At 40.4% G+C, this 23,939-nt stretch overlaps 2 protein-coding genes across 4 annotated transcripts; one reads left to right on the top strand and one right to left on the bottom strand.

Moving 5' to 3' along the window:
• The first annotated feature begins 1,978 nt into the window (after positions 1-1,978).
• On the top strand, positions 1,979-11,684 carry RWDD1 (RWD domain containing 1). 3 transcript variants are annotated; one of them, XM_010573426.1, is made up of 7 exons: positions 1,979-2,197; positions 3,750-3,815; positions 5,055-5,185; positions 6,186-6,329; positions 7,352-7,484; positions 9,241-9,303; positions 11,118-11,684. In XM_010573426.1, exons 1-7 carry the CDS (start codon positions 2,125-2,127, stop codon positions 11,228-11,230), a joined length of 723 nt encoding a protein of 240 aa, XP_010571728.1. In that variant the 5' UTR covers positions 1,979-2,124; the 3' UTR covers positions 11,231-11,684. The 3 variants fall into 3 exon arrangements, with proteins under 3 accessions (XP_010571728.1, XP_010571729.1, XP_010571730.1); XM_010573427.1 differs by having other exon boundaries at positions 2,174-2,197; positions 5,132-5,185; XM_010573428.1 differs by having other exon boundaries at positions 2,180-2,197; positions 5,086-5,185.
• A 4,591-nt stretch (positions 11,685-16,275) lies between these two features.
• Positions 16,276-22,962, bottom strand: LOC104835432 (amine sulfotransferase-like). The gene is made up of 6 exons (XM_010573425.1): positions 22,804-22,962; positions 20,149-20,357; positions 18,315-18,441; positions 17,643-17,737; positions 17,187-17,367; positions 16,276-16,400 (listed from the first exon to the last, which is right to left on the bottom strand). The coding sequence occupies exons 1-6, from the start codon at positions 22,943-22,945 to the stop codon at positions 16,276-16,278; spliced, it is 879 nt and encodes a 292-aa protein (XP_010571727.1). The 5' UTR covers positions 22,946-22,962.
• Between the last annotated feature and the right edge of the window lie 977 nt (positions 22,963-23,939).

Below are 23,939 nucleotides of genomic sequence, written 5' to 3'. Positions count from 1 at the left end.
GGGCTGCAGGGGAATCTCTGCTTCGGTGCCTGGAGCACCTCCTTCCCCTCCTTCTTCACTGACCTGGGTGTCTACAGAGTTGTTTCTCACATATTGTCACTCCTCTCTCTGGCTGCAGTTCCTGGGGTTTTTCCCCCTTCTGAAATCTGTTTTCCCAGAGGCACTACCACGTCGCTGATGGTCTTGGCCTTGGCCATTAGGGGGTCCATCTTAGAGCCAGCTGGTATTGGCTCTGTCAGACACAGGGAAAGCTCCTAGCAGCGTCTCACAGAAGCCACCCCTGTAGCCCCCCTGCTACCAAAACCTTGCTGTGCAAACCCAGTACAAGTTAATATAACTGCACTGTTTATATGAACTCCTTAGGAAGCAAAGTACCTCTGTTAATAAACACAATCTCTAATTTAACTTTAAAAATCTTTGTGGGTTTTAAGCAAGATGGAACACTGTGTAATCTGGAATACATGCAACTGATTTGTGTATCAAAGTTTTGGCAAAAAAATCCTATGCTGATGTCTGGATCCAAATGACAAAAAACTAACTGCTGTCTTTATTCTGTGTGGGTTCTTTCCACTTCTTCCCTTGTTTTACAGTACCACTATAAAATAATGTAATATTTGCAGTTAAGAGAAAGAGTGAGCTGCCAAATTCTTTTAACTTCTTGCTAAACTGATTTTTAAATTAAACCTCATTTTTTCCCCTTTTTTTGGAAGTACTATTTGCCCTGTATTTTTTTATAGTTTATGATTTAAAATACTGAGTACTAGCTGTATCTGTCATTGTGAAGTCAGCCTGCCAATACACAAACAGGCTATCACCCTGTTAGCATATATTAATCTGTAGTACTAAATACAGCTGTAGTACTATAAGTGATTTGGTGCATTTCCCTTCACTCCTCTGCTCCCTGAAACATTTCATGGATTGGTAGTGAAGGCACAGCTTTCAAAAGAATTCATGATTACAGAAAAATCAATGAGTTGGTACTGAACAGCCTAACTGTGCCTGCTAAAACCTGAGTCATTTTACCCAAAATCAATTTAGAACTGCAGTTTGCTCACTTGAAGTGAAAATTATTCTCTTTATGTCCATGGTAAAAGTTTTCTGGCAACTCTGGGCTTGTAAAATGCACCTGTGGGAAAAGTGCTGGCCATATGCCCAGGAAACAGACTCACCTTCAAACTAGCCTGTGTACCAAATACGCATCAGGGTCTGCTGTTGTTTAACCCTCAACAGTTTTAAATTCTTCCTTGCAGGTAGCCCTCAAATACGGGAGCTCCCAGTATTGCAAGCCTTGACGACTCCTGTTCCGCACTTATAAGATGATGATGCTTATGCAGTGCAACTTCTGAAATCACTGTGAACGCTTCCTGTAAAGTTTACAGGACCTTTTTAACTCCAAGCTGTACCACCAACGCATTTTTCCAGCTGCATCAAATGAACTTCCAATTTCAGGCTGAAACAGCATTCGGCTGCCTCCACGGCACCCTTATGCTATTCCTAGAGCAACAGTTTTGAACCCGTTTGCCGACCCCTGTGTATTTTCAAGGCAAGAATGCCTAACAGCGAATACCTGCCTACCAGCGATGCACTTTCTACTGGGACTCCGAAGCCTGCCTCTCCAGCTGGGAGCCCGCATACCTTCCCAAGCCCAAGTGACGGAGCCCGAGCACCTCAGCTATTCAAAACACCGCCCCTCCCGGCAGGGCTGGTGAGGCCCAAGACAGGATTTTTCTAGCGCGTCAGGTACAGGTGGGTAAACACGTCGAGTCCCTTCTGCCCAGAGCTGAACGCCACGCACCGAGTACGAGAATTAACGGACCAGAGGGCGCCGCGCTCGCTCGCTCTTTGCGAAGGCAGCCGAAAAATCATTAGGGCTAATTAGCTGCTCCCTCACAACCGCCCCTCAGCTCCAAACGCGGCCGCCTCAGCGACGGGCGCGCGACCTTGCCCCGCCCTCCCCTCCAGCCCAAAGGCATCCACCGCCGATGGAGCGCTCGACCGGCGCCTAGGCGTGCTTAGCCGATGCCGGAGGGGAGCGCGCATGCGCGGGCCGGCGGCTGAGCGGCGTGGGGCGGGGGTCGCTTCGCGGTGCGGGCGGCCCATGGCCGTTGGCGGCGGCGGGCGACGATGACCGACTACAGCGAGGAGCAGCGCAACGAGCTGGAGGCCCTGGAGTCCATCTACCCGGACTCGTTCACGGGTGAGACCGCGGCGGGGCCCGCGCCGAGCTCCGCCGCAGGGCCGCGGCCAGCCGGTCTGAGGGAGGAGCGGGAGGCCCCGCCGGGCGAGAGCCGCCCCCCCGCGCCGTGCCTGCCCGGGCTGCCTCGCGTGTCCGCTCGCTTTTAGCTGCGGGGGCTGGGTTGGCTGGGTTTTTCGTCTTTTGCCTTTTTTTTTTCTGTACTTGGAGGGGCTGGTTCCTCCGCGAGTGCGTTGCCAGTGCCCGCCTTACTCCGTTGCGGCACCATTTGTGGTGGCGCAAAAGCAAGCTTTAATTTTCGGGTGCAGTCCGCCGTATTGCTAAAACTTTCACGTGATGGGCACATTGGTTCATCAGATTTTCAGGGCTTCCTAGTTACCGTCAAACAGTTACGAGTACCTACCATGCTAGCTAATCCAACGTGGTTTATGGTGCTCGGTGTCCAAAGAATCTTAACGGTGAAAAAAACCTGTGCATTTTCTGTTTCCTTCCTGCACAGTATCTACCCTGCCCAAAGTCTCACAGTATCTTACTTGGCAGTAACTTCGTCACGCTGACATTTGGCCATTGCTTTAATCTGAAAATCTTTTAGGTTCTTCACTTTTATGTTAAAGGGAAATGAATTGATCTCTGGTAGCTGGGCATGCTGAATCACTGATACTGATACAGAAGTAATATGCTTTGATATAGCCTCTATTCTGATGCTTGCTCTGAGTTATTGTTCATTCGTGTAATGCTCGTGTGCCCGAAAGAAGAGGGAGGAAAAAAGATGGTAGTAGTAGTTGTAGTACATTAGCAGTTAGGCAAATTTCACTTAATGCTGTGAGAGCATATAACTAGATTGGACGTAGGTTATAACAGTGATACAGAGCAGCCCTTATTTGAGGATATGGTCTGCAACCCACAGTTGTGCAATGAGGTTTCTAGTCTGTGAAATTTTAGATCACAGGGCTTGCCTTTTGTGCGACTCTGTAGAGCCACTTGTTGTCTGTCTTCTAGCTGCCTCATTCATGCAATTTCATTCTCTTACATTACTTGGGTAGCATGTTCTTGAAGGAAAGCACTATGTACTCCTTTTTTGTTTCAAGAAGCATTTGTTACATTAAGCTGTCCTAAATATAGAAATAGGTGCAGACATACTGTAAAAATAGTCCAGGGTCAAGAGCGCACTGGGTGCTCATCACGCATATCTAGTGCAGTAAAGCAAATTAGCTTCGGGAGCTTTCTGCACACATTTAGTGTGCTAACATAAGTCATTTGATGGTAGGTAGACTTGCACTTTTTGGAAAAGTGAAACTTCCAAAGGGGAAACTTTTTTGTATTGTTGATGTTATATGCTCTCATTCAAAAAGCACTCCAAACATCATATCGTATGGAAAATAGCTTTTAATTGAAAAGTATTTATTAATAGGGTAAAAAGGCCCTTAACACTGTATCAAGAGCTTCCTTGCTTCATTAGTCCTTGAGAAGTTCAGTTTTAATGATATGAAGAAATAGTTGTCTGATTTAAGGAATCTCTCTGTCCCTTTGTTGTTTGTTTGTTTGTTTTGAACAGTATTGTCAGAAAAGCCAACGACTTTCACAATCACTGTGACATCTGAAGCGGGAGAAAATGATGAAAGTAAGTTGATCATGTCTTAAATAGGACGAGTTTCTGTGTAAGCCTAATTCTGTCACCAATAGCTAGGTATACCTCCACTTAAGTCCTCTTAAGAGCCTGATCCAGCAAGCATTCCTCAGAAAATGTAGTTCAAGGATTCTGGTGATCTGTGTTTAGTTTACTGAAATGTTGCACTGTCTCACTAGGGCTACTTTCTGACATACTGAATCTCAAATGCTTTGCAGCATAGCTTCAAAAAGTATGGGTTGTCATCATCCCCATAGGAGCTTACAGGCATATTGTGAGGTGATTATTTTATTTTTCCTAGCAACTGTATGTATACCAGCTACACAGGAGAGGTGAGTCTGTGTGTTGTGAATGCGCAGCCCTTAAGGAGCGGTTCCAGAGCAGTGAGCTGTGGGTCCCAAGTCTCTATGTATTTATTGGGAATCAGTGGTTGCATGGGCTTGTTGTAAGCAATCCTTGCTCCACGTAAGTTTGAGAGCTGCTGTTCTGGGTTACTGTATCAGAAGGAAGAAACTGGTGCTATCCCCTTCAGTTTTAAAGGGGTGAGTCTTGCTCGGAGCAGGTGTCTGTGTTGAAGAGACTGCTGGGCTGCCAGAACTGTGGGTCTGGAACTGAAGGAAGTCTTCTTCCTGGTATTCTGGCAGGATGCGTGAAAGGAACTTGATTCTCTTTTGCGTTGTTTCTGTCTTATGCTAGCTCTGGGTGGCTTCAGGTTGAATGCATTCTCCTTAGGCAGTTCTCTGCTTAATGACTTCTATGGGACATTGTGTACTTGTCGTATGATTTATGTGGAGCCCTGGTACCCAACACAGAGGTTGATACTCCAGCCAGGCACACAAAATTTAAAGCACTAATATGCTGAGATTCTCTCTAGATCTGTTGTTAGGACTCTTCCTCATTCTCTCCAGCTTTAAGTGGAATATGAGGGGGGGGGAAAAAGATTACTGCTCTAGTACCCACCATACCACAGAAGGTTTTCCAGTCTTTCTAAAGACCCTTCAGACATTAGTAGCCTGTAATAGTTTACGTGAGGGTAGACTTTGTCATCTTAATTTCTCTTGCATTATATTTAAGTCTGTTTGTATAGTTTTAACATCTGTGTAAGATGACTGTTCCTTTAAGACAAGAATACTCTATATTTTAAAATCTTTAGGCTGCTGATGCAATAGAAAAATATACAATTAAAGTTATATAGAGTTATCACCATAAGAATATGTGGTTTTTATCTTGTAGCTGTCCAAACAACCCTTAAATTTACCTACAGAGAAAAATATCCTGATGAAACTCCACTTTATGAAATTGTCTCACAGGAGAATCTTGACGATAATGATGTCACGGACATAATAAAACTGCTAGAACAACAGGTAAGGGAAAATGGAATATCTGAATTCAGCTTGATATCACTTCACACTTTAGCCAGAATTTCTCTCTCTGAAGAGAGGGGTACCTACTACTGATTTGAAACGTATTCCATACAGCAGGGACTGACTTTGAGGTTTGAGTTTGGTAAATGACATTGAGGTAAATTATATTAATGAGGTAAAATACAGGGCCAATTCAGTGTGCACAGTTATGATAATGAAATGGAAGTGCTCTAGGGCTTCTGCTCTTTTGCAGTTCTAGTGTAAGGTGAATTTGTTTAACTGTATATATAGTATTTGTGGAAATAAGCCACTTTAATTTTATTTGGAAAGATTAAAAAATGCTACATTGATTCTTGATCCTTTTTAATAACATAACTACTGGGTGAGGGGGTGGGATCTCATCAACACTTGGGATCGGTGAGAGTGCATTGTGAAAGAATGAGAAGGAAACACTTCTTTGGTTTCAGGAATTCTTGACAAGTCCTCCCTGCCTTAAAATTGCCATAATATGTTCACTAGGCATTCTTTCTTTTCAGTTTACTTCATATAACCTTCCTTCCATTGACTGGTGTTTTTTGTTTTTCCTGAGAAACTGTCCCACTTCAAAGGGGCATGTAATGGGATTAAGGAATAAGACATTTCAGGAGAGGAGTGGTTCGGAGTGACTGTTGTCTCTTATGATATTCAAACCTTGGAGTGGTATTCCTACTACAGGTTTTGTTTTATTGACGAAAAAGCCTTCCAGATGTCTAGAATATGTTGATAACCTGAACACAGGGGTTCATCATTGGTGTTTTGCTGTGTACCCATTTAGGGGTAACTTAACTGGATTAACTGGCCAATTGACTTGAATTTTACAGTGAGCTTTTGAGACTGGTGCAGAATGCCTCAGCTGTGTTATCTGCATTTGCACAGCATACTGCTTTCTAAACATATTTATGCATTCAGCTGCTGAAGGTTTGAGGTTCTCCTGTTTGAAGTTGCATTCTTTGTGTTGTAGGCAGAAGAAAATTTAGGAATGGTAATGATCTTCACTCTAGTCTCAGCAGTACAGGAGAAATTAAATGAAATAGTGGATCAAATAAAAACACGAAGAGAAGAGGAAAAGAAACAGAAAGAAAGAGAAGCAGAAGAAGAAGAGAAAGTATGTAAAATAATGTTTCAACTAAAAATTTCCTGCTTTTTTTAAATGTGTGGGTTTGACGCAGGAGCAATTCTCATTTGCAGTAGGAGAGGAACATCTATCCCGAAGTTGATGTAATTAAAGCTTAAGAACCAGAAGATTCTTTAGTGCACTTACGTGATTTCCACCCCCCCATTTTCTAAAGTAGTCTTTTCAGATAAGTATTGCATGTTCACAGTCCCTTCTAGCACTACTTTCTAGGCAGGGGCAGGGATTTTTCCCAAATGGAATCAAAGTTGCTGTAGCCAATTTTTTGCTTGAAGAGGCAAGAGGGGATGGGGAGTAAAAAAGGCTAGAACATGGCATGCTGCACACAGACTGCATGGTCTGAGAAGTCTCTCTTCCTTGGTAGACTGAGTGGGTAGGGTGGAAGCAGCAGGACCAGTCCTCAGGACTGGTTTGTCCTCCCTGCACATGTCCCTTCTACCAGCCACTGTGGAATAGTTTTTCCATTCGTGGAATGTGCTGTGGTAAGTCCAACTACTGAGTCTTCACTTTCTTCCTCAGAAATAGCTAGAGGGTGATAGGACTTGAAAGGTTCAGTATTTCTGAAAATGGCAGAAAAATAGCTGGAAGAAAATAATCCTTTTTTCTGTCTCAACAAGGTAGAAGGGTTAATGTATTTTAACAGAAAATATTTCAGTGTAGATTGGACTTAAGAGTTGATAAGAAGTGCTGCCTACTTATGGATAACCTGTATTAGGAGTGTGTTGTTAACTATTGCACTTTAGGTCCAAAAGTAGTAGGCAGGGTTTTTCCATAAGAATTTCCACCTCAATACAGCTATCTGAAGGGAGAGTCCCATGACAAAAAACATTTAAGAATGTATTCTTCATATATTCTCAGGGTTAGGATTAATTTCTCAGAATACTTCACAGCAAGCAGTGCTTCTGGAATGTGGTAATTTAAATAATTAAGAGAATGTGCATCTTCACTCATAGCTTTGCAAGTTGTGTTTGCAGCCTCGTTTTCTGTTCTTTCAGCAACGTTTTCATGGCACTCCTGTTACCATTGAGAATTTCCTAAATTGGAAAGCGAAGTTTGATGCAGAACTCCTAGAAATAAAAAGGAAAAAAATGAAAGAAGAAGAACAAGCGGGCAAAAATAAATTAAGTGGTATGATTTAAAACTGGTCCTGAAGCTTTTGCAATGTTACCGGACTATAACTATAAGCCTGAAAGTAATTTTAACACTGAATGATGACGGTAGTAAATAAACTCTTAATGCAGTATTTGATTGTCCTCCTTGTCGCATGAACTCTTTCTCAGTGCTGATTTGGGGCTAAATACAAAGCTAATAGATTCAGGTTTTCTGCTGAAGTCATTAAGGTTCCCAAACTGTGTGTTTAAGCTTCTTCAGTTTTGTGCCAGACAGTATACCACTTGGAGCTGCTACTGACAAGCGTTGTTGTGGCAGAAGTAGTTGGGGTTTGTTAAGCAATAGAAAGAATCTACACCAGACAGTTTATTGATTTGGCCTTTATTGTACTGGATAGTAGTACAGTGACTTCAGATTATTCAAGTGCATGTAGGAGTCTGGGATGCTGTTGCTGGACTGAAGCAACACAGAGGCTAGCTGCTGCATATGACAAGCTTACAATGACTAGTGAGAATGGCTCTGATATTTCGGGGGAGAGCTTGTCACAGCAGTGGTTTAGGTCTCTGTGTTTTGCAGATTGTAGTTTGTCCAGCAGAAAGCAAACTCTGTATCCAGTGGTCAAAATGTGTAGGAAATTACTTTTCTTCTGAGAACCTGGAGGTAAGAGTTAAATTGTGGGCATCCTCTTCCACGCTCTCCATGGCTTAGCTTTGGGCTGGTTCTCCTGTGATGTTGGATCTACTTTTTAACCAGATTGGTCATGTTTTCTCAGGCAATGTGATCATGCTGTATCACTCGTTTCTCCTCCCTTCTGAAGGCTTTTGAAACTTTTGGCTAGTTTTGATGAAATTTGACAGAGAGATGGAAATTTTAATGGTAGTAAGTTTCATGAAAAGCTGTACAGGGCAGGGGACATGCTTGATTCCCCTCTGAAGGGAATGCATTTGGGAATCTGCAAAGATGATGTAGTAGAAATCAGGCTTCATGTTTTCATGTTCTTAAAACTGTTCTTATTTTCCTTTATACAAGTCTAGTTTATAGAAGTTTATTTACAAAACTAAAAACAGGCTTATTCTCAGGTGTCATGAGTGAAACCCCGTTAGAAGTAAAAGGTGTTTTAAATGTTTTACCATGAACACCAACCAGTCTTGTTGGTGGAAGCTTGCATAAGCAGTGCAAATATACATGGAAGATGGGTAGTTTATGTGGAAAGAGACCCAAGCTTTTCTTCCCCTACCTCCCAATTAGAAAGGCTTTACTTTGCCCTGTGTGATGTTTCCTTCACAGATGTGTGTGTAGGAGCTGGTGATTTGTGTGTAGATCCAAGTTGCTTTTCAAATGGGGAAGATATATGGAAAAAGGTGGAGGAGGCAGCTAATTTTCTTTCCAGTTCCCACAGAGGACTTCTTGTGGAATGCAAGATAAGGACTAAAGCAATAAGGACTGAGCAAAGGCTGTGGGACAGTAAGGTGTAAATTTTCCCACCCCCCATTATTAAAGCTGTAGTAACATTATAAAGTGACTATAAGAAACAGTGACCCATTTCACTTGTAAGAGGAGGAAGCCTGTTGGTGTGGAGGAATCCTGGATGAACAATCAAAAAATCAGAATGGGGAACTTAGAAAAATGAGCAGCTTAAAAAAAAAAAAAAAAGACAGCTCAAATTGGTTAATTTGAAAAGCCTAAAATACATGTGCTAACTATTGTTGCCTTAGGTTGATAGCTATTTCAGAATTCTACTTGCTTATATATTATTTTTTTATTTTATTTCTAGGTAAACAGCTGTTTGAAATGGATCACAACCTTGACACCTCTGACATCCAGTTCTTGGAGGAAGGTAAACTTCTGTTTGTTTCCACAACTGAAAGACAGTGGCTTAAAATAGGTCAAAATTCCTAAGCAAATTCTGTATTATATTTCTGACTTAACACCTTGCCTCAGTATCACTTTTACATTGGAAGAATTTTCTAAGAAGTACTGTTTTGCAGATTGAACAGAAGTGATTTTAACTTCTTTCAAAAACAAAAAACCAAAATATTTTCAAGATGCTGAAGTGTATTTCTTTGCAGTTTTGAGTCTGAGTTGATTTTATTTCTGTTGCTTCTATTCAAGTGTTTGGACAGGAAGCAAAACAAAAAACAAGCAAAGTAAAACAAAACAAAAAAAAACCACAACCAAACCCTGCTTTTTGTCTTTTTAATAATAGCCAGCCTTCCTGCCCCCAATTTTAAGCACAGATCTTGAAGTTCTGTCTCGTTCCCTTTGAACCTCAAGACCAATAGTCATCTTGCAGGTCAAATTAAATGCAATTTGCCTCTGTGCAACTCAGTTCTTCATGGTTTTGTGCAGATTTGTCTGTTATGTTACCGAAAATACCTGACCTGGTGCCAGCTGAAAATTTTGTAAGTCTGTGCCAAAAGATGCTAAACTTGGAAAATCTGCTAGAGATAAATCAAATAAATCTACTCAGTCACATATCTATTTAATTTTCTGTACTGCCTCTTGGTATCCTAGTCTAAAAGACTGATTTTTTTAATTAAGACAATTCCTTAATGTAGCTGCATTATCTACTGGTGTTGCAAAACACACATGCAGAAGAGAGACAAGAATTTTCTCTGCAAGTAACAATTTAAAAAAAAAAAAAATTGTTTTTGAACATCAGTGAGTATAAACTTGAAATGGCAGTAATGGGGGAGTTGAGTTTCTTGTAGCTAGAGGCCATAATTTAACCTTGTCTTCCTCCAAAATGCCTAAATTGAAGATGGGTTGTTGATGGAACGTTTGGCTGTCTCAGGGGAGTAACAGGCCTCTGTATTTGGGCTCTGTGCCGAAATGACTAATGTATTAATGTATTAACTTTTAATCCTGTTGCTGTCGGTGATTAAAAACTCTTGTTCTTATTGCTGTTTGCATTCTATCATAAATGCAACAGGTTACTAACTGCAATTTAATATTACAATACTGTGTAATAAGTAATACTAGTTTTCACAGCTTAAGCAGGATAATGGCATTATCTTTTAGATGGAAACGGTTGTAAAGGCTCTTTCAAATCCAGTGAAAGCGTAGAACCTTACTCAGTGGCCAGAAGATGCCGCTGTTGATGCACACAAATAAAATAGCGGTAGTCCTCAAGTTTTATCCTTAGGTCAGCATCATGTCTTTCAGAAGAAAATGTGAAAGCATGCAAAGCTTCATCTTGCTTTTAAAATTTAAATCTGAAGGCAAATGTGTGTATGTAGGCATACAAATGGTGTGTAAGGGGTTTTTTTTATAAACCTTATGTGTTTCTGTGACTGATAGTTGTAACTGTTCCAGCTGTGAAGTCCTGAGCTCCTACTTTGACAGTACCTGAGAGAAAGAATCTCTGCTTCTGGGAACTATAAATGTTCATTTCATTCTCCCAATGGATTCTGAGGTCCTGTGTAACATTTCTCTTGACTGGGTTTTGGTATGAGGAAAAAAGCTTCGCTTTAGTTGTAAAAAAGATAAAATGTGGTGTTTCCTTTTCCATATCATTTGATATATAAAAAGCCAACTGAGTTAACAGCTACCTACATTGAAGCATGAATATGAAAAAGTGTTGTGTATTTTGTTGTTCAGGTACTGTTTTCCTACTTGCATGAAAATAAATTATTTTTCTGTTCTTTGCAGCTGGAAACAGCGTGGAGGTTGATGAATCTTTATTCCAAGAAATGGATGATTTAGAGTTGGATGATGAAGATGATGACCCTGACTACAACCCTGTTAATTTAGACAGTGATTAGACTTTTTTGAACTGGCTCTGTCATCAGTATGGACATATGTAAGGAGAGAGGGGCAGGCAGGAAAGCCACAGCATCTGTGGTTTTAGTAACGTGTATTGTTTTTTTTTCTTTTTTTCCAAAGAAAAAAACCAAAATATTTTAAATCCAGGAGAATGGTCTCCTGATGACTTTCATCGTAAATAAATTTACTTTAATATTTCAAATGAAAAATTTGAGGAATATTGATCTGTCTGAAAATGCTGTTCTATTTTCTCTTATTTTTTTTTCCTTCCCACTTCTGTAATTATCCTTTGAAGAGATATGACAACATGCAAGATGGAAAGATGTTATAGCAACCGCTAAACACACCTGCATCTGAAGGCTGAGCAGCTGTTCTGCTGTCTTCCACCTGGGATAAACATGGGCAGCTTTGGTGAATAAAAGGGATCACAACTATGCAGGGGTTTTTTTTTTTTTTTTTTTCTTCTGTGGAATTTTGTAACACTTCAAGTCAGTTCTGGTGCCCCAACCTATCAGCTGTACATAGGCAGCACTAGTCACCTTTTAGTAAGGCTTAGCCTTATTAATGTTTAATGGAAACCATTTCCAAACTACTAAAGTGAAATCTTTTGCCATAGTTGAGGACAATAGTTTCAAAATGACTAGTTCAAGTCTGTAGGAAAAAAATTAGAATGAGATAAAGTCCTCTTAAAATGTTTGGTTGATTTGTTCAGAGAGGGTTTTGTTTGTTTGTTTTTTGAACTTCTGTGTCAATGAACTTCGTGGGGGGGGAAAAAGGAACCACCCTAGGAAAATTAGTTTGCTTTTGGCACCAGGCTATTCTGAAACACTGTCAGTGGAGTGCAGGTTACAGTACCAGGATTTGTAGGGTTCCTATAGGTTTGAATGTAATGGGTGTTGTTTTGGAAGCACCTTGTTGGCAGGCTATACAGATTAGGTACAACGTACAGTAAGGCTACACATCAACTCATGGATGTTAACCATCCTGCAGAGTTGGTTATGGAGCTAACAGCTTGATGTTAGACACTTTCTCCCTTCCCACCTCCAAAAAAACCCCCAAAACAGTGCAAGAACTGTGCTGTTTAAACATGCTGTGTTTGAGACTGCATCAGCTAGAAGGATGATGGTATGGATGAAGGTTTCAAAAGACAGCTCTCCAAATAGAGAACCACCAGGCACCTCAATGATTAAACACTGTGTGCTGAATTTTAAAATACTGTTAGTAGACTGCCTTAACTGTGCCAGCTTCAACCTTTGAAGAGGATTGCACTGAAGTGTCAGTGCTTAGAGGAATGATAAATTTATGAACTTTAATATTTGGAAATTCTGTATTCAAAATGAGAAATTTCATTCCAGAAATAATTTAATGGTGTATAAGATTCTCTGCTCATATCACTTGAGAACATCTGTTTAGGATGATCTCCTCTATCATGTTTCAGTAGTCTTTTCTTTTTGTATTCAAGATGAATGAGTTTCTAGTAGATAGAAGTAAATGTTCAAGTACCCTGTAAATGCTTTTATAAATTAACCATGTGCCTTTGTTCCTACTGTCCTCTATTTGATCTTTTTAATTTTGGCTACTAAGAACTCTAGATGAGCCTCTAGGTTTCAATGATAATGTATATTTCAAAGCAATAAGCAGGATCTGTGTTCCAGCAGAGTTACCAAATATATTAAAAAATTGTGAGCTAGTGTGATATTAAACCTGACTTTTCCAAAGATATGGTTGGATTGAAAGCTTCATAGTGACTACATCCAGCTTCCTGTGTAATTGCTAGGATGCTTTAAAATGCCCTTCAGTACTGAACTTAGTTTACTTCTGGTATGTCTCAGTTCAGCTGCATAAAAAACACTTAACTCCTAAGGCTGCTTTCCATTTTCAGCTATCTATGTTTAAAACCTGCATTTTTTCATAAAAGGAGTGAATTAGTTCTCTCAGTCTGGACTGAATGCAAGAATGCTGTGTAGTCTGAATGCAAAATGTGGTAATCTGAGAAGTTTTTTCAAGTGGGTCACTAGCAAGAATCATGTATGTATGAAAAAAAGTTTCTTGTTAACAGTATTTCTAGGTCAATGAGATTTTCTAGTCTGTTTTCACACTAACATATTTGTTGGTTTTCATGCAGAGGATTTATAGCTTAAAAATGTTAAAATGATGTCAACAAGTTAAAATGTGAAAATATGTTTTCACTGTTACACCTTATACTTCAAAGCAGAGGAAATAATAAGGGTTGAAGCGATTAAAAAATTGTGTAAAGTCCGTTCCTCCAAGTCTTTGGAACAAGTTTCAGTGATGCCATCTGAACTTCAGATTTGTTTAGCTTTTTTAGCAATTAACATCAGTGAAATAAAAGGGAATTTGACTAAGAGTAAGCTTGGCTATGTTTGCGTGATTTAGTTTGCTGAAATGGACTGAGAGAAGGTTTTTTTGGTGCAAGAAGTTTAGGTGACATATTTAAAGTTTACTCATGCACTTTGGATTAAATTGAAGTCTAATTCATATTAATCTAATAAAATTCCATCGATAAACTTTGATGGAATTCTAGTAATTCAAAATCATGGTGCTGACAACCTTGCTTTTATCTTACTTCTAACTCTAAGTCCAAAGCGTACACTGTAATGCATGTAGAGAGATTATTAAGAGTTGCAACACTGCGCTATGACCAGAGCTAATTTAATTTTGATTGTGCTGAACTTTTTGAGTAGTTGGTGCCTGAGCTCTATTAAAATTCAGAGGATGGTGCCCACCACATTGAGATGCTGTAGGAGTACAATCTTGGGCATGCTGCAAAGCCTAGGATTTTGCATCCAAATTATGATTGCATTGTGATCTGTTTAAGGCAAGCAAAACCTAAGGGTGTTATATGTCTCTTTCTGCCTTCTGTCTTGCCTGCCTTCCTATTTTGGCCAAAAATGGGGAGCTTGAAGTACACTTCCTGTGGGGAGAATAAACTTCAGTCTTTCTCCTAAGAGACTTCTAACCATCGGGCTGCCTCCAGTTTTTAAACTGTGTGGTTGCTGAAACAAATTCAAAGCTTGTTGGACCAGACAGCAGACTGTGCCTGGATCCAGGATGCTGATACCCTAGATCCTGAGCAAAGAAGCGACTGTCACGTGAGTGGTCTCTCTCATGTTGCAGAATCTGACAGGGCTTGAAATGTGTGTTTTGCTTTTTTTTTTTTTAATTTTATTTTTTTAATCGGCCCCTCAGTGCCTTGCTACTTGGCTGAGAGTAGGAGGGAGAGGGCAGAGGCTTTTCAAGTTCAATTATTTGACATAACTCCATTTATTGCCATTAACTCAGTTTTACTTTCTGCACTGCCTGTTCATGAAATCTGCAACTGATAGAGTGAGCTGATGCCATTGGGCTGTGGCATACAGTGTAGCATGAGGTTTATGTGGCTTTTATTACTGTGCTGGGACTTCCCATCATTGGAAAAAGAGTAAAGATCAAGGTCCTACTTGTAATCGGGAATTCTGTTTGTACTTATGGCAAACTCAGCAAAAGGCCTGCATTAGACTTCTGACTTTGAACTAGTTTTACCTTTTCTGTGGCCAGAGTAAATATGTACAGGTAGAAAAGGTCATCAGTCCCCTTGTAGGAAGTTCAAACTCAAAGGTCAGGGGATGTAATTGTTACATAAGTCATGTAAGGGTTTGTGTTTAACTTATTTTCTTGCTATTAGGGATACAAAGTTCCAGAAGGAAAGATGATCTGCCTGTACAGTTGAATGAAAACATTCTTCTTGTAGGCTAATTATATGAGGTCACCTTTGCCTACAGAAGCAGCTAACTATGCAGTGCATGAAGTAATTCTGCCCAGGAAAAAAGCAGGTAAAATGTATTGGAATGCTAAAAATATGTGGATTGAAAAAGAGAAGAAGGAGCTGGTCCCTTGGGACCAGTGAAAGAAGCAAACAAACAAGCAAAAGTCATTATGTGAACTAAAAGGATATTTTACATTTTTGAAACAATTTATGGGAAAGCCAAGGTTAGATGCTCTTTGTCAAATCAAAATGATTGGAATGGTTTTGAAATTAGAAGTTGTATCCTGCTGTGGCTGGTTGTTAAGACATTGATTCAGTAGCAACCAAAAGCAGTCACTATAGTTTAATCATGTAGACAATAAAAAAGGCATAACTGTCTACAAAGGTGAATATATTGTAGACCAGATGCATGTCAGGAGTGGAGTTGTTGAATTAGCAAATTTTTTTTTTTTGAGTTCATAGAAAACAAAAATCTTGAGATATGTCTCTGTACTTACCTTCCCAGGGGAAGCCTATGGGCAAGCTGCTGCATGGAGTTGAATCATGGACAGGTTAAACCGTGATAGTGAGTCAATGAATGTATGAGGAAGGATGTAGTCATAGACAGTTGGTAGTTTTTTACATCAGTACCTCCAGCAGATCATCAGGTGTGACAGAGTGGACGTTCACTTAAAAACTGCTATGACTATGGCTAGTGTTTTGTCTCAATATTTCAAGTAGCAAATTGTGAGACCTGACCTCGAGAATCATAACAGACGATGCAATGAAGTGTTTCAGTCAATAGGCAACACCAGATAAGGCAACATAAAGGTCACTTTAATAGCAAACGCTTGAGTATTGGTGTTTACCGAGGAAATAGGAACTCAAACATATCAAAGCATAACCATACATAAGCTGGTCAATCTTACTTCCAGTCTGGACATAGAAGTTTCTACAAAATAAGCCTCACAAAATGCATGAGTGAAACATTTTTCAGAAAGTTTTTAGCAACACCAATCTATCCTCACTTGGTTGTCTACAACTCTGGTACTATTAAAGCCAATGAAAGAAAAAGCAAACATGAAGAAAGGAAGTCACTTTACTCAAAGTTAATTAAAATACCTTGTAAAATTACAAAAAGGAAGCTAGTGGAATTGAATAGCTTCCTCAGACAACACATGTTCATGTGTTGTTATTGTTTCTATAACATAGCTGAAAATTGATGTATTTTCTTCTTCCAGAACTTCACATATGTCCATCCAGTATAAACACAAAAGGATGCTGAAACTCAAAACCAGCCTACATTTCATCATTAAGATCCCAGATGAATTTGATGGGCAGGGTCTTCATTTTTTCTTTAAGAACTTTGTCAAACCTTTCACTCTGTGCGACTGTCATGATGTTTTTCCAGTCTCCAACAGTGCCTGAGGGAAGAGGCAGCAAAGGAAGGTGAGAAGCAGAACATGCACCTCTCTGAAGCCTGCTGCAAACAGTGAGTGCTAGTCTTGGGAAGCACCTGGCTTCCTCAGCATCTCCCTGCCAAGCGAGGCTCTGTGTGCTCCTTTGAGGACATGCTTCCAAATCTAGGCGCTGTGAATAAAACACAGCGTAGACGTATAATCCTGACTCCTCATAGAAGTTACTCAACTCATTTGTTTTGCTGTTTTACTGATTCCTTTGAGATCAAAGAGGTAATTATTAAAAACAACACCTCTCATTTTTCTCTCAGTGCACCACTCTTTAATCCCTGGAGGTTTCCTCCTACACTGAGCATTAGGACATCTTAGCAATGCCCAGGAGCCCAGGGATGCCATGTATGGACTTGGAGGGTAGTTAGTCAAGATGGTCTGTGCTCACACAATTAAGGTGACTTGTGCCTTGAAAAGTAAGAAACAGTAAAAAAAAAAAAAAAAAGTATTATCTTACCCCTGGCTTGGTACAACCCTTAAATCCTTTCCTATATCTGATGGGCCTGTTACAACTGATGTTACAATCAGTAAAAATTACCTTTTCATTATCCTTAGGAAAATAGGTAAAATCACTGATGCCACAGCAATAAAACTCCTCCTCTTATGAATTTAATTTGCCACTAACCTGAACTCTCTCTCTCAAAAATGGGGCATTCCAGCTGAGACCAGAAATCCTAGGTTCATCTCACACCAAGAAGCATGGCATTAAACAGTTGTTGCATCAGACTGCTTCCACTTTACCTTTTCGTAGAAAACTGCCCTTGTCTTTTGCCACGATGTCATCTGGCAGGTTCTCATAGTTTGCCCTGGGATCTTTTCTCATGTTCTCAAATGCAGCTTGTCTCACAACACTGTCCAATTCCTCTTTGCTCAGCTTCCTGCCTAGGAAGTTGCAGATCTTCAGCACAGCACTTCTGAGATCCTGAAATAATGTTACTTTGAAGAGTCTTGATGATGCAAAGAACTAAATGCATACAGTATTACTGGAAAGTATTTTACCTAGTAATTGTCTAGCAATTTATAAGACCTTGAACCGACGCAACAAATGACTTCATCCTCTCAGAAGTCTCAATTTGAATTTAATCCACAATGGATTAAGCACGTTCCAATACGAAGTGAAATTATAAAGAGCTGTCTGAAAATGCACTCAATATAGGAAGAGAATATCTAGAATACAGTGATACTAACTGACCTCACCTTTTTCATTTCTTCATAGGTAAGGAAGAGTATATTGAAATCCTCTGCATGACTGTACCAGCCTTCAACGTGATCCAGCCACGAACTGGCAAGTACTTAGCAAGGGAAATTATTCAAAAAAATAAAGAGCAATACTATTAAAAGCTAGCAGTAAAACAGTAAAATCATTAGTCATTTAGGTCTTTAAAAGGTTTTTTTAAAATAATATTTTTTGATAATTTGAGGGACGCATGCTCACAGTCTTTGTGACAATTCTCTGAGCTAACGTGGCAAACCCCCTTTTGTTTCTAGTAATCTGAACTAATACTGGCAGAAGCAAAAAACTTCTCTGTCTTTGCTGCACGGTGTCTATTCTTATGGTTTCAGCTCCACTAACCAAGTGCAGAAAGAGATTTTCAGTCATAATGGTTATATTCTGAATCATCATCCAATTCAGATAAAATAAGCAGCTTGCATGTTGTTGGGGAGCAACAAAGCCATGACTATGCTACTCCCTTTGGACCCGCTTTCATCAGAAAAATGATGTCAAGCTCAGACAGCCACTGCAGCTTTGGATTCAGGTTACAGCATAGCTGAAGATTCTCTAATTTATATTTATTGTTATAATTAATCTCCATTCAATCTGCGGTCATGCAATAGGATTTGGGCTCCTTAGTAAAAAAGATATCCTACCTTTGCCAGCTAAAAATCTCTCCATAAAATCATTAAAATCTGGTACTTCCTCTAGTGTGGAGATGTATTTGGAGAAGTGGTAGTAAGAAACCATAACATCCTTAGGGTTCCTGGTGACATAAATAATCTGCAAAACAATAAGAAGACTAGTCTCAGAGATATTAAAGGACTCCATTACCCTGACCATCAGTGCATTTTTTCCATACAGGTCCCGCTAAAAATGCGTGAAGATGGTTTGAAGGTGACAATCATGAGGTAAATTCTGGATAACATAGTGCTGTCAATTTGTTTATAGGTGGTGGTATTTCTGTAGTTGCAGTTGTTCAGTGCCTGCAGCTAACTCTCTTCACGGGATCAGTGTTACAGGCTTCAGTGATACTGTTCACTTGAGCAAGGCAGCCAGGACTAGAAGATCACTATGTTGATTCAGCTTCACATTTCTGTGTACAGTCACGATGAAACGAAGAATTTCTTGTAAATCCAAGCTTTGGTGGTGTTGACAGCATCAGTGCTCTGCAATGCTGGCCCGTGGTGCTGGTGCCAGAGGCAGCATGCAGGCAGATTTTGAATGACATGTTAGAGGGAGCCCTGGCATCTTAAGAGAAGGAGCTGTTACAGGCAAGGGTTATTTTGGCCCCTGCTGACTCCTGACAACACGAGAGCTGCTGCCTCAGGCACAGACCAGGCACCAGCAGTGAGATGGGGAGCCTTCTGCCACTCGACTAGCAGCATGTGCCAGCTTCTACTAAGTTTCTGCTCCTTAACGCTTAGTGTCTAATTAGGGAGAGAAAATAGAGCCTGACATGTCGCCCTTATGAGGTTACAAATATTTGCAGGGAGAGATGGAAGAATCATGCTCTCGGACTGCCTTTCTGACTGGGTAAAATGACTACTTTTGATTCCTGCTTAATTGAAAATTTATCTAATTATCTTTAGTAAAATCAAACCCATTATTTCCATGGCATATAAAATAAGGGTTCCTAAATACATTGCAGGAAAACCCAATAAACACCTATGTCAAAAGCTCTGACCTGAAATCACAGAAAAAGTTATTCTATGGTTTGACACAAAATACGAACAACCTGAGTGACATATTCAGGCAGAGGTGGAAGAGATCCACACCCCCAAGCAATATTTTTCTGAAGTCACAACAATTTCTGTATTTTCTGACATGCATGCTCTATGTGATTTTGGGGCAATTTTCTTATTCTTTGTTGGGCATCATTTGGATTTAAAATCTTCTGCATGTGAGCTTTCTCTTCCAAACTTCACTGCTACTGTGAAGAAAATGGTGAGCACGTTGCAGTTTCCCATTACACCTGTATCTCTGAAGAAGGTACCAGCAGCACTAAGAGCTTGCCTCTAAGGAGGCATTTTCGATGGGAGACAGGCCCTGAGCTATGGCACAGTTCATGATGGAGAATCCTATTCAGAAACTCACAGCACTGAGGAGCAAGAAAAGGCAGTTCTCAAATTCCCTCTCAACATACTATAGTCCCATCCTACTCATATTTTCAGTGGGAGACTTTTTTTCAGACTTCACTGAATTGGACATTTTCACAAGAGGAAAATCAGTGCCTGTCTTTGACCCTGGCAGATCCTCCTGAGATGCACCACCCCTCTCTCTAACAGTGTTGGGGACAAGAAATTTGGCAAAAGGAAACAGGTGAAAGGGGCTTTAGAATGTCCCTTGCCTCCCCACAGATACAAAGCAGGTTATATTTATACTGAGACATGGGGAACTGAAAGAGGAAAAAGATAGGATTTGCACCAATTCACTGGGGCAAATTGGCATGATTGGTTTTAAGGAAATTGTAAAAATAACATCACTTACACATGCTCTTTTGTTTCTCAGGTCTCTTGGAACTAAGTAGTAAGGCAGGTGGGTGGCAAAAATACGAGGCAAAGGAAGAGCTGCATAATCCTTATCTTCTGGCTTGTATTCCAGCCATGGGATTCTGTCCAGGGTCGCCACATTTTCTGTTCCATTACGGTGGCCTTCATGAATTATTAAGCTCAAAATGTTCTGAGTCCACACAGTTCCTAAGAAGGAAACCTTTTTATTTGAACCTTGCTTGATTTTTTTTTTTTAATTAAAGGTAGTATATTGTCATAAACAGAGACCCTGCACAGCTATAATGAGTTTCACTTTGTGAATACAAATACAACTTCATATACTGAAGAAAGCAAACATTGTCTTGGTGACTGCTGAGTGCAGAAGAAAGCATATTGTTTCATCCTTGCAGAAAAGCCATGGTCAGTAACTAAACCTTCAGTTCCTTCACCCTGTATACTCAACTTCCACACAAATTATGTCTGTCCTCACCTTCTTGTGGCAACATGAATTGCTGCATTTCTGTGGGCCATGCACCTAAAAAGATCTCATACTGAGTGGATCTGGAAGAGCCCTTTGCTTCCAGAACTCCTGTAAAGTGTTGTGAGATGTCATGAAACAAACAGCTGATAACACCATGCTTGTAAAGCACAAGCAAATGCTTGTGGCAACAGGATCTCTAAAGTTCCTTGCGGAAGGTCTGACACCTGGGTCACAGCTGCTGGCAAGGATGACCTAGAGAGGCAGGACCCTGAAGGTGGCTGACTGCTGTGCCAGTATGTGTTCATGTGCCAGCTGGTAATGGTGGGAGGCAAATCCTGAATGATTAGCCCACTTCGGCAATGAGCAGAACTGTTTAACTTCCAGGTCCTCTGGCCTTCTCAGCACTTTACTAGTGCTGGTTCCTTTCCCCTTTTATACCATAGACCAGTAAAGGTGGATACATGAGAGAATTCAAATCAATGCAGAAAAGCATTGAATTATTGCTGTAGGTTACCCTGAACAAGCACAGAGAAAGGAAGGTGTCTGAAACTGAAGCCTAGTTGCTAAGACCTTACGTGGGAAGGAAGCTCTTGGTTCTGGAAATTAGACAGTGTGTGTGTTGTAGTTTTAAAGTCACTGGGCAAGAAAAAGAAATAGCCCTAGGATTCAGAGGAACAATACCCAGTGATTTCACAGCTGTGCTGACCGTCTTGCTCTGCTTGGCATAACCAACCTTGACAATTTTTCTGCACAGTGGTAGAGATTCAACAGAAGGATTGGAGGGTACCTTAGATTGATAACTGGTGAGGAAGAGTGAGGATGGTGGGACAGGATAGAGGAAAAGGTGTGAATGACAGAGAGATGACATTCTGTGCAATTCATAACTCAAAATCATCTTCCAACTCCTTCCCATCCCAGGGTAGCCTATCACTTTGCAACATGAAACTCCTACTTCCAAAGATGTGCTCACCTCACTGCTGTAGCATCTTTACCCCTTAAATACTGCCTTCTCATCCTCCCTTTCTGCCTTACTTGGACAGCTCACACCCGTGCTGCCTGATGATGAGATAGCAGCACCTGAGCTCCCTGTCCTCTCACTCTGTCACCCACAACCCCTCTACGGGCTTCTCGTATCACATCTACCTTCACCACAACCACACCTGGTGCTCCCTGCCACTCCTTCTGGGCTTTGCTCAAGAATGTCTTTCTGCCTCAGGTATTTTGCTGAATACCTGAGGGAATAGTGAACTCCAGCAAGATGTTCAGTGATCCTAGGAAAAGGATGTATGCTAACAAAACACCAGTTACGTTATCCAAAGGCTGCATCTTGGAGGCCACTGAAGAAAACCAAAGGATAATGGCAGAGGTTCCCAAGAGCACAAACAGAAGAGCATAGCAGAGGCCTTGAAACTACAAGCACAGATTGGTACCAGAGATGTCAAGGCTTCAGTCATAAATCACTGCTTAATGCATGATCAAGTCATTAATTACTAATCACTAAACAAATACAGTCTTGAAAAACAGGTAGGTTTTAGAGCATAAAGTGAGCCTGTATGGAAACATACAGGTCTAGGCATGTCAAGGCTTTAGATTCCATGTAAGATGACAGTGAAGCCAGGTGGCTGCTCAGTTGCATTTTCTTCAGAAATAGGAATGCAGAATTCATCACACTAGTGTCCTGTATTGCTATGTAGGTAAATAGTACTTCTTTATCCTTGAAAGGAGGTATATATCATTGACTCACATTTGCTCTGATCTCCTGCTTGGTTGTAATTTGGATGCAGCAACCCCCAAACCATCTTCCATGTGAGCCCACAAATCATTCCAGATATCCTACGATCACCTCCAACAGTCCTGCACCCAGCCCTACCAAAACTATATATGTGTTTTGTGAGGCAAAGAAGGTCAGTTTGGTTTGTGTGTAGCTTGCTCTGAGTATACTTACGAGATTGAGTCCAAGAACAAGGTCGACCAATTCAGTTGGACATGAGCAGGAACCTTGTGTCTGGCTGTTCAGGCCATGGCTACACAGGGTTTGTACTTAATGCTACACTGCATATACTCAGAGATGATACAGGTCTAAAAGCAGACCAACAACCCGAGGTAATTCTGCAGTTAGATGGCTGAATAAAGGCAAACTTTCCCCCCCTTTAGGAGCAATTCCATTCTTACCTGATTTTGGGTAAGTAGCTAGAAATATGTCACTATCTTTGATTTCAAAATCCTCCAGGGAAGCTACGTACTCAAGTGAAGTATTTTTTACAGCAAAATAAAACCCTTTGTATTTGAATAGATATTCTTTTGATGGTTCCATTGTTAATCTGTTGTCCTTATAGGCAAATAACCTGCAGTAAGAAAATATAGAGTTATCTCCTTTTCTTTGCTTGTCATCTCACAGAAACAAACAAACAAGTAATTCCAACGAAGAATCCAATGCTGGTAAATTTTATCAAAATGCATTTCAGCAAAATTCTGGAAACAATACACTGAAATTTAGCTTTCAGATTTTCACAATAACATCACTCAGGATACATTTCTAATGAAAAACAAAGAAAGGTGTACAGCAATACCCTTTACTCATATACAAGTGTATGCTACACGCATGTAAAAACTAATGTAACTGAAGGCAACCTATGTAAAAATTGTTTGTCAGGATTCCTCTAGGATCTGAGGGACTGTAGAGTTTTCTTTGGGATGTCAGTAGCTCTTGAACAGATCTAGCTTAACTACCAAGCTCTCTTTCTGAATTTTGTGACTGATACTGTGTTCAGAAAGTCTTAGTACATTTCTGCCTCCTTCTACTTATTCTCTGTCTCATTACCAATGTTTTTGCCATAGTAAGCATAATTTCTGCAAACTAGGATGGGTAATCCTGAACACGAGTTATTTTCTTAAACACACCTACTCATTTTATGAGATTGTTATCTTGTGTCTCCTTAACTCCATTGCCATATATTTGCCAGGAAAAGACATTAATCATTGTTGTGGTGACTAGGGAAGGGCGAACGCTTGGGGAAGAGTAACAGAGAGACTGAAGAGAGAGACTGACACTTGTAGCTGAGCCAGCTACAAATGGAGCATCTAGGTTTGAAGGTTTTGGTCTGTGTCTGTTCTGCAGTCTTTGAGCTGAACAATACTTCCATGGATTTCAGTGAGCTTAACATGCCAGTCTCTGCCTCCCTGCTCTGTAGATGAACTATTTATCAATACCATTAGACAATGTACCAGCCTTGGCAGGAATGACATAAGCAAGTTCACTTCCAGACTTGGATATCATAAGCATTATCTTACGTGGGTTAAAATATATT

Source organism: Haliaeetus leucocephalus, unplaced genomic scaffold (genome assembly GCF_000737465.1).
Source record: "Haliaeetus leucocephalus isolate CR32 unplaced genomic scaffold, Haliaeetus_leucocephalus-4.0 Scaffold384, whole genome shotgun sequence".
NCBI lineage: Eukaryota > Metazoa > Chordata > Aves > Accipitriformes > Accipitridae > Haliaeetus > Haliaeetus leucocephalus.
The sequence above is the reverse complement of the archived record's forward strand: the minus strand, read 5'-3'. Positions and strand labels throughout refer to the sequence as shown.

Coding starts and splice junctions, on each gene's coding strand:
- LOC104835432 (XM_010573425.1), bottom strand. CDS start 22,945: ATGGAACCATCAAAAGAATATCTATTCAAATACAAAGGGTTTTATTTT. Junction 18,442..20,148: donor TGAGAAACAAAAGAGCATGT/GTAAGTGATGTT, acceptor ATTGTTTTGCAG/ATTATTTATGTCACCAGGAA. Junction 17,368..17,642: donor CCTATGAAGAAATGAAAAAG/GTGAGGTCAGTT, acceptor ACATTATTTCAG/GATCTCAGAAGTGCTGTGCT.
- RWDD1 (XM_010573426.1), top strand. CDS start 2,125: ATGACCGACTACAGCGAGGAGCAGCGCAACGAGCTGGAGGCCCTGGAG. Junction 5,186..6,185: donor TAAAACTGCTAGAACAACAG/GTAAGGGAAAAT, acceptor TTTGTGTTGTAG/GCAGAAGAAAATTTAGGAAT. Junction 6,330..7,351: donor AAGCAGAAGAAGAAGAGAAA/GTATGTAAAATA, acceptor CTGTTCTTTCAG/CAACGTTTTCATGGCACTCC.